The sequence below is a fragment of the Fulmarus glacialis genome, unplaced genomic scaffold, assembly GCF_000690835.1.
Source record: "Fulmarus glacialis isolate BGI_N327 unplaced genomic scaffold, ASM69083v1 scaffold3249, whole genome shotgun sequence".
Taxonomy (NCBI): Eukaryota; Metazoa; Chordata; class Aves; order Procellariiformes; family Procellariidae; genus Fulmarus; species Fulmarus glacialis.
The window spans coordinates 30,396-44,936 of NW_009232482.1; the positions used below are offsets into that span (position 1 = coordinate 30,396).

General features: G+C 37.6%; 1 protein-coding gene across 1 annotated transcript in view; it reads right to left on the reverse strand.

Moving 5' to 3' along the window:
• The window catches only part of KIF6 (kinesin family member 6), a 55,815-nt gene that overhangs the window by 6,084 nt on the left and 35,190 nt on the right, over positions 1–14,541 (reverse strand). Inside the window, exons 4-6 of the mRNA XM_009584904.1 lie at positions 7,562–7,646; positions 6,441–6,576; positions 4,681–4,769 (exon numbers count right to left, since the gene is read on the reverse strand). Of these exons, the coding sequence (XP_009583199.1) occupies positions 4,681–4,769; positions 6,441–6,576; positions 7,562–7,646 (310 nt within the window). The remainder of the gene's footprint in view (positions 1–4,680; positions 4,770–6,440; positions 6,577–7,561; positions 7,647–14,541) is intronic.

Genomic DNA, 14,541 nt, shown 5'->3' on the forward strand with positions numbered 1-14,541 from the left:
CGTCACCGTGCCAATTCTCCCCCCGCCCCACCGGTGGGGGGGAGTGAGCGAGTGGCTGCGTGGCATTTGGCTGCCTGCCAGGTTAAACCACGATAGTGTGCAACCTCTGCAACATTAAAAAAACCTCAGCTGCAGTTCTCCAGTCACCTGAGCCTTGCACATGAGGGGAACAGATGTTCTGTGTAAGGACAGGCAAGATTCAAGCTGCTTAAAATCTGAGCATTTTAGTATTTCATTACAAAATCAAATTTGGCCTAACTTTCAAATTCATAGATAAATTGTTCAAGTTAAATTGTTACCAACAGAATGTGAAAACCTTTGAAATGCCATTAATCAACAATGTTATTCCTAGATTATATTTTATCATCATGTAACACTGCAGAAAATTGGCAAGAATGAAAAAGGATTACAACAGAAAATGCTGCAAAATATGTAAACATTTCCCTTGTTTCACATAACATTAATATAGGGAGTAAATTTTGCAATCCAGTACAATAAATGTTAAAAAATCTGATGTTGAAAGTCATCAGAGAACATGAAGAGTTATCTGAAAATATCTCCAAGGGGATGTAAAGTGACAGGAAGATTTTGAAGAAGAAGCTGGAGAGCCAAGGAGTCTGAGTTTGAACATACTGTGGGGCTTGCTGGAATAGGACAAATGAGATTCAGTAAAAGGGAATGAGTGAGGTTAAGAAAGATCTGACTGAATTAAAACCAAATGCATTCTTTCTGAGAGAAGGAAAAAAAAATTTTTTTAGAAGATTTGAATAACTATCCAATATTTGCTTGATTCAAGGGGAATACAAGAACAGTTCAACACTAGTGAAATTAAATATTCAGTGAGAGAAGTAACTTGAACAGACAAGGATCTGACAAATTTCTTAAATGAAAGCCGATGTGGGAGAAGACTATATAAGGATGAACAAAACACTGTGCTTCAATTCTGAAGTGGAGCAGACATGGAGTGCTGAGCCCGACATGCATTTTAAGACTTTTTGCAGACTTGACAGGAACCCATTAAGAGACATAAATGTACATACAGTACAAGTTGCTGTTAGCACCACAGCTTTATGGTAGAGACTATATGGACAAGTAGGGTATTTTCTTTCCAGTTTGAGGGATTTTATTAGGTATTCCTTTTGAATAAAATAACTTCTTGATGATTATTTTAAGTTCCTCTTCCTTTCCCTTTGTACTGTGACTCTGGGATTGCTGATTAGACCTTTTTCTGTCTGAAATACAGAGATGGGTCATTCTTTCTCCACTTTGCACAGCTGTTCTTTATTTTGAGTAATATGTTCAGATCAGATGACACTCAATATTTCTGCAACCTTCGTATGAAAGACATATGCAAAGATAAATATAGTCTGGAAACCTTCTGAATCTACCCAACAGGTTAATGAACATGAGTCCATAAGACTCTACAACACACAAACTACTGGTTTCAGCTATTTTAAGTGTATATCAGATTTGGTAATGTGATTAACCTGTTCAAGAAATTCCCTTTCTTATGCAGAAATGTTTTTTCTCATGCCAAATCCACTGATAACCCTTATGTCACCCTTTTCCCCACTTCAGCTCTGTGGTCACTGAAATCAGTGTTTTGCTTCTTACTCTAGTGGGAGTAGGATCAAGCCAATGGCTTTCAAACCTTACCGACTAAGGCAGAAATGCTCACTGTTCAACTCTTTTATTAAGAGTTTTATTAAGAGACTCATTTCTACACTTAACAATTCAGCCATTTTTTTTCAATTGAAAAAGAGACATGTTTGGCCATGAATCAAGTGCCTTTTATACATGTGTATCCTTCTTAAGCCTAAAAAGGATTACCAGCTTCCCTTCTCTGTTATTTTAGTTATAAATTGCTTTAATATAAAATATAATTTGAGGCTATCACGTTCCCTTCCCAAGGCTTAATTTTCTCTGGTAACATGACTAAAGTGTGTCAAACAATAACAATGCACTAGAAGGTGATCAAAAGGTTTTGTTCAAACACATATATAAATCTCAAGAAAGATTATGGAATATACCTGTATCCTTTATATGCTAAGATAGATAATTTATTACTTCTAATCCTGAAGATCGTATTTATATCCATTCACACTCAGGAGTTTGTCTGAATGGTTTTACTGCATACTTACTCTGTCAACAGCAGTCTTAGATTTCTGACATGCAGCCCACTAAGTTTTAGATCTTATATCTATTGAACACACCTGTGAACTGAATTCCATCTTGGAAATAGATTTTATTTACACCACATTATATCAAATATAATTTGTCAGTTTCTGCTTTTGTCACTGGTTATTCTGCTGGGTGAAGATAGCAATATCATTTCAGAGAAAGAGATTGTTGATTTCTAGGTGAGTTAGAAACAAAGAGCCATTTGTGTCTCAGGACTATGTAACTGAGAGGAACAATTGTAGCCTGGACTCATCCTGCACAAGCATGGGAACTGGTGAGTAAAGTCCCTGTGTCAACTGGGGTCAAGGAAATCCTTGGGAAATAAATATTCTACTGTTTTCTACTCTTAAAGCCTGTGAAATTGGAAACTTTTACTCTAAAATGTTATTGCCTCAAGTAGGGGGAAAAGTAAATTTTCATGCACAGTGGGATGTTAAGCCTGCAGCTCCTGCCTCACGAAAAGCAGAAATAGTGTTTCTACTTCCATATACATCACACTGGAAATGTACTTGTGTAAAATATGTTTAAACAGCCTAACATAAAATAGGATCAACTTTCTGGAACTATAAGGAAGAAAGAGTAGATAACTTCAAAAGACCATTGCAAGAATATTGATAGAGACGGGAAAACAAAACTATATTCATCCTGACTCCCTCTGCAATTTAAGTTCAAGAAGATAAATGTTCTGGGTCTGTGATATGTATGCAAGGATCATTCAGTCAATCTCAGTCAACATGTCCATTACTTAGACACAGAGAAACTGTTCATTCTAAAGAACGTGATTTTTCGCAAGAGACCATGTGGGGCAGTACAGGACTCTGAAATAAGCTTGGCAACTGAAAGCAACCAGGCACCTTCCCCCGTTCTATTCAAAATGCTAGACACACTTCTCTGAGACCTGTCCTCCAGTAACAAACACAAACAGTAAAGGTGTTTAAAATAAAATTATAAAGAAACCAGTTGTGCAATTTTGCTTCTGAGCTAGGGCGGGGGAATGAGAAATCACCACTCCTGGAGGCCAGTCTCCCGTTGCACTGGAAAGTGCCTGGGCATTATCGTATGTTCTTTTTAATTCTAGCTTAGACTGCAAAATATAACACTCTCCTGAGCAATGCATCAGCACACCAACTGGAAATTGTTGTTCCCAAGAACAACAGGGCAAAGAGGTTGTGCTAGAGATCCTTAGCTCAACTCAAAATTACAAATTTAAAGAGAGTGACAGTCATGAATTACTTGAGCTAATTTGGCTGACCTTGAGCTAAGCTAGACGAAAAATGCTCTCACATTCTGTTCCATCAGCTTTTCTGTGGGACAAGAAACCTTCAGCCTAAAATCAGAAATGAACAGCTCAAATTAGGCCTAAAACCTGCCAGCCATTTGCAAAACAAATAGTGCCTAAGTCTTGAGAGAACACAGAGTAAGAACTGAAGCAAAGTAGAGAAGACTAGAGTTGGTTTTCATCAGTTTGAGACATCTGAAAATGCCTTCTTAGACAACTTTAGCGGATTATGTGTTTCATTCTCTGTACTGATTATGGACCATTTACTATAGATTCACTAAAGTTTACAATAAAGATTAGAATATATTTCACAGTTTTAAGAAAATCCAGTATTCATTATTTAATGGTATGTAGATTATATTATGTTTGCTGCAAAGCAGGAAACATCATTTATGCAGAGTATTGTTATAAAACTGTAGGTAAAGCCACTCATCAGAGAAAGATTGACTGTATAATGAGAAGGAGGGAGAGAGAGAGGGAGAAAAAGAGAGCAAGAGAGAGGTAGGAAGGGAGAGAGGAATTAAAAAGGAGAGGGAACACCTCCATTTATTTTCAATTCATATGGAAACCTGCATATTTGTGTGTGTGTTTTCCTGCATTCTACTTTGCTTGAAGGCTATGAAAGATCTATGACTGCAAATTTAAATTAGAGGTTTTGAAATCAGAAGTGACTGATGATGAAACAACCAAGACGATTACATTTTTTTGCTGTATAAGATGCACCAGTGTTTTACAATATCAAATGAAATATCATTGTGGAATAATATGCTGCATAAATGTAGCACCAGAACATTTTTTCAACAAATGTTCAGCAAATAGATTTCAGCAAATCTATCTAGGCTATATATTAAATAATTTTTAAATCTTTTTTTGGTTTACAGGCCCCTGAACGCATTCCAAAGGAGGTATAGTCTCCTCATATAGCAAAATTGACTGATAACAGGCTTGCTTTTCTTAGCTATCTGTCATGGGGTCCCTAGTGACAGGTTTCCAGGGTCCCAAGACCAACAAGTCAAAAGAACTGAGTTACAATAGGCTACCTTCAATATGATTGCAAAATAACTGAATGATAAAAATTCATTTTCTACACAGTCATTTCTCTTGTAACTGGAAATGTGGTGTTTGAGTGTGATATTTGCAAAACCATTCTGGTGAACTGCACTTCTACTAAAACTGCATTTTCTTACAAGTAAGTCAGGAAGAGAAAAATTACAATTTACCTGTTAGTTGATAGATGTTGCGAGGATTTGATAAACTGGGGATAAACAGTTGTGGTATTTGGTGAGCTAACCATCTCTGGCTTTTCCTGCTGGGTTTAGATTGAAAAACAAAATTATGTAGAACAGGATTTTTTTGGAGTGCTTAATATCGGTCTACAGGTCTCAGCAATAACAAGGTAGGCAATGACTCATTCAGAAAACACAGAGTCTGAATCACACAGTATTTTCTTCACTTGGACAAACACTTCTGAACAAAGAGAAAAGTGTTTAGGATTGTTTCAAGTATTTTGAAGCTCAAGTTACAGGTTTTTAATATGTAACAGCATGTGTTTGCCGATTTGAGTTTCTTAGGGAGCTCAGATGTATAGATAGGTCAAGATCCAAGAAATCAATCCAAATTATTTTTTCCAGTTTTCTAATCTACTGATGAATCATGAGAGGCCGAATCCCGGACCTCTCCTGTTAAGGGATAGAGAAAAATGTGCTCCAGTGGTTCAAGAATATTACTTGCAGTGTTTTGAAAAGCCTAAATATTTACACAGGAGGGTGACTAAAACATTATCCTTTTTGCTACTAATATGGTTAGGGATTTTAACCTGAAAAGTATTTTGCAAGGATAACTTGAAGTTAAGCTAGTTAGGTGGCACTTTAAGGATAACTAAGTTCCTCGTGTTAAGGTCCGTGTTTACTTTAGGCTGTTTTCTTAAAAACACAGTTTAAATTTATACTCATAAGAATTAAACCAAATACTGGCTAAACACTTCTTTGTTTATAACAACTTTCCCCAAGGAGTAAATCTTCTCTTCCAGTTAATAGTAAACGATATGGGATGGACTGCACTCAGCACTCTTTCTCATTAGGCTGATGTGCATTTCATGGCAGTGCTCTGCTGTGAGATGCCATGTCACTATTTGGAAGGCATTAAAAAAGTGTCAGAAGGGGAGCATAAGAAAGCTATGCTGTTGTTTCGGTTGATCCCCCTCCGGACCCTCTTATACTGCCTCCTGTGTTTGTGAAACTGTGTAGCTTTCAGACTGTGTTATGAACTCCTAATACACTGTTTAAAATGACATCTCTTTAGTTCATTTTTACGCAAGTCATTAAATTAGAGCACTCTGTTTCTGCTGGGTTCTTAAACAGGCAATGATGGCAATGGTGGGCCTCAGCTAGAGAGTGAGGGGACACACTCTCTGTGCTGAGAGCTGCTGACCCTCTGGGAGCTTAGGAAAGCTGAAAGGTTGCTGGAGTCTTTGCAAACAAAGAAAGCTAAAAACCAGTTATATTTGTTTATAACAACTTTTCCCCAAGGAGTAAATCTTCTCTTTGGATTTGGACAAATGGATTTGTCCATATTACAGCTATGACTGCCATCTTCTAATACACACGTCATAAAGCTGATGAAATCATAGTTTTGCTACCAGTAAACAAGATTATTTTTTCCAATCATCTCCTCTGTTTTATGTTCCTTCAGAGTTTTTGGCAGTTTGGGACCATTCTTGGCCTTCAATCAGATTGCTTGGGGGAATGTCAAAAGAGAAAATAGAGCAGAAAGCAAGGGTTTTGCTTCGTTTGTGTTAGCTTCATACTAGCATAATTCACGTTAGCTTTGTCTGATTTACATTGGCATAAGCACAGGTGAATCAGGCCCCAAATCCCATCCTTCACACTCCTTTCTATCTAGTCAATTAATTACTTCTTTAAGAAATGATTGAAGATGCTACATTACATGAAAATGGAAGAAATACAAAGTGATTTCATACCTGTAGGTTTCTTACCTCTTCAGACCACCAGACTTCAAAGTCTTTTTGCAGCTTCATCTTTACTTTTTCCATCAGAAGCTGCAGGTGCTCAATCTCTACCTTTAGCCCTTTCAAGCGATTGAACATTGTTTTATAACTAATATGAGAAGAAGAAAGAGTATTACAGATCTTCCAACACATATCTGAACAAAGCTTTATCCTTCCTAGAACAGTTACAGATTTAAACTACAAAAGAATATATAATAATCAGAGATGCAGGGGACACAGACAGAGTGGTGGTAGGAAGAGACATCTCATATTTTACAAGAGCTTCACTGGACAGTAAGTACAAGAAACTTATCCCACAAAGCTTTTATTTCACTAAAGAAATTAGTGAAATACAAGTCGGATCAATATTGATTAACAATTAAAATACAGGTTCAATCAAATATGTGAATTATTTCTTTTGGTTTCTCAGCATGTTATCATTAATAAACAACTGGTCACCAGAGCCTGGATTCAGATAGGAGCTGAGACTGATTCCCCTTTCAGATGGAAGCTTCATTAACGAGGCCTCTTGGCTAACATATAGTCAGAGATTTACCAGTAGTATGAAATAGCCAGAAGTTTCCTCACAGATGCACATAACATAAATGCTAGCAAATTACTCAGAACTGATATCCTTGCATCTATTTACTTTTATCCTCCTGGCTACAGTGACATTAGAGCAAGGATTGGTTAACCGCTGTGTATTCTGCATATTATTTACACCTAGTCAATCCTGTATAGCCTGAAGGTTTTCCTTTGGTCAAGGCAGGCAGGACATTTCTGAATCAACCAAAAAGGTTCACAATACATTTACATTCAAACAACAAGTTTCCAACACTAATCCTCAGGGAGGACATTAAGCTATTTTTATTTAGCCCAAGCATAAATTTTCCCCACTCGTGCTGTGGCATCTTACAGACAAACCAACAGCATATACACAAATTTAAAAACTATTAGTGAACCACAAAGCTGACATTTTAAAAATGTCAGATAAAACCCTGAGGGTAGCTGTGTGTGCAGAATTGTAACTGGAATATACTATCAATATAATTTATCTTCTGAAGGATGGCAGAAGTTTGAGGGAGGAGTAATACCTTTTTTTTTCTTCTTCAATTTGCGTTCGAAGTTTCTCTTCTACTGGATCAAGCATATTTGTCTCTTCAGAAGGACAGGAAACAGCTATAGAAGAAATGATCAGATGTATGCAACGACCATACGATGTCAAAAGAAGCAAGTTTTAATTAGAATAAAAACTATTTTTTAAGAGGTAGGTAATGAAATGGGGTCATTAACCATTTCTCTCTTCTGGTAATGTTTCTTCAAATTCCTTATTTAGGCCTTACTTAGTATAAGAGACACTTGATAACTAGTGATTTAACTAGAATTAAGTTGCTTTTAATTTTTTTTTTTTTTGTTCAGTAAAGAACTGGAATATTCATTTTATATATGAATAAAAGTGAGTTTGCCAGTCTATTTTGAAAGTTCATCTTTGGCATAAAGCCCTACCAAATGCATTCAACTTGACAGTTTTGGCTACAAAGACAAGACCAGAACAGCAAAGCTCTTGCAAAAAGAAGATACAACAGTAGCTGTGCTGGTGCCTGGAAACGGAGTAACGGAAAGAAGAGTAAAAGACAAATCCTGGAGGAGCAATTAACTTTGGTAAGCAATAAATTCAGACAATTTGTATAAATAAAGAAAATGTCCTGAAACTATGTGAGAAATTTTTCAAGGTAAAGGATAACTGAGGAAATACCTTAAGAGTAGCCTAAGTTAACCCAAGAAAGCAGCTTAGGATTTCCCCATCCTGTAACAGAGCTAGTTAGCATGCAATAGACAATATGCTTATTCTGAGACATGGCAAAACAGTCTTTCCATCATGGGTTATATGTTCAGCAGTGAAAGGAAATGTAAAGTTACCTACTAGTATTACAACAGTTTCTATTTCCAGGATGAATGAGAATAGTTTAAGGTTCCCAAGAAAACATGTTTAACGTTTTTAACTAAAGAAAAATGAAAGAAAAAAAAGATTGCTGTACAATACATGCGAGTTTCCATCCTGACTATTATTTCTGACAAGAAAATAAATTCTATGTCAACCTGTCATGAGGCTTGAGGAGTGCACCCTCTCTTCAAGGAGAGGAATTCTGTCTAGAACAAGAGGGCAGTAATGACCCCTCTCCACCTGTCAGCGTGCCAGCTGAAACCATTAATCTTTTGTTGTAGCACCCTGTAGCTTAATACAGATGAAGCTGAAAAGCATTTTATTTCATTTAGAGTACTTAGGCCAAGCATGTTAACACAGACAGCCAAGGTGGAAAAAGCCCATGCACAATTCTCATTTCATACATCAACAGGCTTTGCTGGATGTGCAGATTACAAAAGAAGGATAGGGTGAAGACATTTGTGGTGAAAAGGGTACCCTCAAAAGATTAAAAAATAAACTGCTTGGAATGTTAAAGTGAACGTGCAAGCCAGGAGGTGCAAACATCACGGCAGAGGAGATGCTACAACAGTGGCATTACATAACAAGTTATACCTGTACACGACGGATAATAAGGCGGCCATCAATAATCATGCCAGAACCTTTAAGGAAAGCAGTAAACCTTTCAATGATTACAGGGGATCAGGATTTTCTGATTTGTCAGATTTCATACTCAGGAGAAGGCATAATGTGGGAAAGCGCAGAGCTACACAGGGAACTTGTGGGGAGACACTCACTGCAGAGCTCCTGAGGCTTCACACTTGTCCTCACTCTCATGAATACATGGCATCCAGGCTTGAGAGAAATGTGCTCTTGTGGAACAAACTGAAATGATTTAGGGAGTTACTGCCTCCCAAGTGAGCCATGCTCACAGACCGTGTGAGCATCCTTAATATGTTTCTGTGCAAAGCCAGCCAGACTTAGCTTGAGCCGTCTTCAGCAGCGGTTAAAGGGGACTCTCCTGAGCACACTGAAATGCATTTGACTTATTTGCACAATCTGTTATGGTGTCTGAGTTCAGAAGGTTGTAGCTCTAGCCCCTTATAATGAAGGGAAATAATAGAGTGGAAGACAGTAACGTCTTAAAATGTTAATGCTGTTTCTGAAGTGAGGACTTCCCTACATCAAAACGTCAACAAATTCTGCTAGTCATTACAGAGTGATGCAAGGCTATAATATTGCAGCTTTCCTTCCCTGATTTATTTGGACATCTAGTACTTGGAAAAATATTTTTGCACTAGCTCTGAAAGGGCAGCCAAACTTAAGCAGAATTTTGTCACTTATATGTAAAAACACCAAGAAAAATGTTTTTCACTGCTGATTGCATGCTGTAGAAAGGATTATTTGGTTGCAAGTTACCTTCAGAAATAATAATAAAGCCTTTTATATGAGACGAGTACCTCTATAATGCAAAGGCCCCAGCATCCTCAATCCTGAATAGAGCTACGCCTATTATCTCTACCAACATGCTGGTGATGAAAGCAAGAAACACAGCTGTGGGCAAGGTGGGCAGCACAAAGTTTTGTATATGTACAGAATGGAAAGAGGTGAGTACACTGCAAGCTGATGGGGCCCCAGCAGCAAAAATAGCATTGGAAATTTCATCAAGTAAATAGCTAAAACTTAGGTATCCATCACTGTGTTCTAGTCACAAAAGCAGAAGAGGTCCGATCACAGTGTCAGCTGAAGTCCAGTGGTAAGTCAAGTCCAGGACATGCCTACTTGGGCTCTGCTTTGTAAGTTCTCTGGTGTCTTTTCCCATGCTGTTGCAGTCTCCATTTCAGCTTTTTGTCACGCCTGCTCATTGCAACAATGTGCTTGTGAACCGAATAGCATTCTGCTCTAAAGATTAGACCTTTTTGAATCTGCCTACTGTAATACATACAGATGAACACATGGCTCTTTCCTGATGTTCCAAGCAGAAGAGATCTATGGTCTGGTGGAGTGTATTTCAACCCTTCTGTTTGCTGCTGCTTCTGCCTTCTCCTCATTCCCTGCAACTTCTTTTCTCTCCTCTCCCCTTTACCTTTCCTGAGTCCCTGCAGTGGCCTCTCTCAGCCCCTGGGCTCCTGCTGCTGCTGCCTCACACCCCTCTCCTCCCACCAGCCCAGGCAATTTCAGCTACAGCTGAAGCTAGGAAGCTAAGGCAGAGGTTACAGGCTCATTGTATCTCGTGTTTAATGTTAGCATTCTTCAGTACGCAGGCTCGGTTATTTTAAAATAACATGAAAGGGACAACTGAGTGAATAGACAGTAAAACAGATAGAAAGCATAATATTTACTCACAAATTTTAGATACCTAAGAAGAAATACTTTCTTTTTGCTACAGGTTTTTATTCCTCTAAAGAGTTTCTTTTTATTGTATATATCTGCCTGCCCATGCAGAAACAGAGAATGTTTATTAAAACAACAATTCATTTTATCTATGTATTAACTGCATATATACAAAGTACATGTAAATTATGAAAAACTGAAAATCCACGAGACCAACTTTTGCCCATATACATTAAAAAATTTGTAATACATTCAAAAGTGCACAGGTACTACTACTGAAATATTAACTATGAGATATCATTTCTGCAACTGCACAGAAGAACACAAAGTGGTATCTGCTTTGTTCACTCAGGGTTGACTTTTAATTCATTGATTGACAGTTTGTCATATGAAACTTGATTGTACAGTCTAGCTCTATGCTTTTAGTGCATCAACTGAGATGAGCCATTTATCTGATGTGCAATATCACATGCACTTCTAGTGCCTGAGTGACTTCTCCTGGGAAACAAATGCAGTTGGTGCAATTTGATCCTGGATAATGCAGACCCAGGTTTCAGGGGTGCAGGGGAGGTATGACATGCATGTTTAGGAAAACATTGCCTCTGTGTATACTAGGGGTTTCTGTTGGCATACCTCCATCCAATTCTGTACAACAGAGTTATTTTAGCAGAAGTCAGCAGTGTACTCATAAGGAGTATTAGTTCCTTTACATTAGCATAACTGAACATACAGCTGAGTGGCAAAACTTATGAATCCTACATTGTGAAGTCTTTTGTTAAGAGTACTGAGTCACACGATGTAAAGAAGAGATTTTGACAGTGCTACATTGGGTAGTGAAATAGCTAGCAACTTTTATATTTATCTTCAGGCTAACTGTTTTTGTTTCATCTTCAGAAACAACCCATTTGGTGAAGTGAGGCACAGGATACTATTGATACCAGCTGCCTGCTTAGAGAGGAAGGTGAGCTCTGCATGAGTTGACACTCAGTTCATATCATAAAGGTTTGTGGATTTCGTTTGGGTTTGGTTTTTTTTTCCATAAAGAAGACTGTAAGAGTATTTAAGTATTTAATTAATAATAATTAAATACTTAAGATATATTTAAGATACAATGATTTTATTCTACTGAAAGGGCCAATTTTGGAGCACAGGAAGAAATTTTACAACATTCCACATCACCAAATCACACAGTACCAGAAAGAAATGATAGCACCTGCTAACTGGATCACTATTTCAAAGCAATATGGCAAGCATGGATGAAAAACACTATTTCTAGCATGAGATGCCAAGTGTTATCACCATAGTTTACCACAAGCTGACAACAACTCTTGTTGTTGTAGATTCTTGTCTACAGTAAGAAAATTTTGCAAGAAACTCTCTCTGACCCTGAACTTTATACTCTCTGGGGTGCTCATATATTTCTCGACCTGAGTGTATCCTAGAAGTCAAACTCCTAGAGATTTATTGTCTTGTGCCTCAAATAACATTGTGCCCTGCCCTCCAGCTGTACTTTTGCAGTCAAAGATTTTCATTTTTTTCACCGGATAGTCTTGTGTTTATCTGCTAAAATTTATAGTCACTTGAAGTAACCAAATTTAGAATTGACTTCAGTATCCAGTTAATATTTTTACTGCTTTATTTATCAGCTCTGCAGCTTTTGGCAAACTCAGGCTTTAGTGCTTTCAAACTGGAGCATATGCTGTCATCTGGGTTTTTTAAAAAGAACTACCCATCCATTGTTATTCAGGATCAGCTTACAAGTAATTCTCCCCTTCTTTCTTATTCCTCCCCTGGGCCATGTCAACCTATGTTTGTCACCGGGCACCACATGTGTACCTTATACAAAAGTAAAGATGGGTATGCACAATGAAACTCAGGAGAAGACAAAAATACCCTAATGTCTGGAAGAGTTTACATTGTGGGTTTTAAAGCAATTTACCCCTTATGCTAATGCAATAGATTTTAGTAAAAGGGTCCATCGGTATGCTGCTTTTCATTGTATCATTGTATTATTCATTGTTTTACTGGCTTAATATTGGCTCAAACTAACTGGCTTCCAATGCACACCTGGAAAGTGGAGCTATTTTTTCCACTCTCTGTGAGCTGGTTTGGCTAAATACAGACTCACACTTCAATTCCCGCAAGTTTCTTCTTTGAAACTAGACATCTGTGTGTTTGCCCCTGAAAATACATGGCATGTGAAACAGAAGGCGTTGCCTTCATGTCAGCTGCACTCAAGCCATGAAAGTTTCTGAAACCATTGTGGCTAAAAGTTCTCTCTTGGTTTCCAAATATACAAGCACCATATACTGGAAAAAAAAAAAAAAAGCAGCTTCAAGTTTAATATGTTCCATACAGGCCAGTTATCTAGTGGAATAGTAACATAGCTGGATCTTAGTCAGGAAACCCTTCCTAACTCAGATTACCTACACTTAATAAACGCATTTTACCATTTGATTACATGAGATTATTGTTGCATCATTTGTCTTGTTCATAATCTTCGATAAAACCATACCTGATATTTGAATGGTCTTTCTCTGCCTCCCAAGAAGGCGTTTGTCATCCATAGGTTTTGAGGCTTCATTAGCATTCATTTCTACAACATCCAAGATCTTTCATGAAAAAAAAAGTCTTTTTGCTAAGTTTTGTCATGCTCTTCTTGAAAGAAAAGAATGGAAAATACTTCTGAAATTGGTTGCTTATCATGAAGCTCAGACATTAGGAATACACTGCCATCAATGTGCAGACTGCAGTTGCGATAAGACAGCACCATAACTTTTGTAAAACAATGCCTGGTCAAGATAAGAACTTGACTGAGAATAATACAGCACAACTTTAGTGAGAATAAGAAATATCTAAGAGTGCTAAAGGTGCAGTCACACTGAGTGTCACAGAGCATAGAAGAGATACTAGAGCTTAGTGCATCCATATTTCTTGCTGGGGATTCTCAGCTAAGCAGGTGTACAGTTCTCAGTTCTGAGAAGTGCCAGCCTTACTGTGCATGAGCAATATACATAGGCATGCACAGTAAATCCTGTGCTTACAGGTCACATTTAGGAATGCAATGTACACAGAAACTGTGGGATCAATTCAATAGGTCTAATGTTTTCTAAAAATAAGGGGTGTTTTACCTACATTCTGCGTAGAACTCTGGCTGTTGTTGTCAGTACAAACACTTGTGACAATGCAAAAAAGCATTTATTTTGGACCGTGTACTGAATTTATAGCAATGTCATTTGAAATAATATTAAGGAAAAAAAAGCATACATGTTTTGTACTTAACTGTGTATAGGTATAGATGGGTCATGCAACTGATGTGTCACTTCAAGTTAGACAATAAAAGAGGTTTTGACCTTGATTCAAGAGGTGAATACTAACCAAACAAATGTATATGGCAGTATCAGCCTGAACAATTTTGATCTTTCTGCTACAAGGTATTCGTAAAAGACCTTTCGTCCGCAAGAGAGAAGTAGAGGAGATGGAAAACAGAAAGGAAAAATACACCATTGTTGGTGAAATCAATATATTATGAGCATGGGGTTGTACCATACAGTGTTTAGTTTAACCCTTGCCCCAAATAAGACAAAAGGTGTTGGGCTGGAAGCACCTCTATCATGAATCTGATTTTTTTTCTGTGCAAATAGCAGAGAACATGTGCTAAGACCCCACCTTGGTTAAGTTTTGTTTCCACTCTCCCACCTGGCTACTCCATTAGCCCTCTAAAAGAGTTTCCTGAATGCTTTTCTAAATGTTGGTGTGAGGTATGAGTTTCCCAGAAAATTTCTGAAGCCACAACCATAGGATTTCATGTCAGCA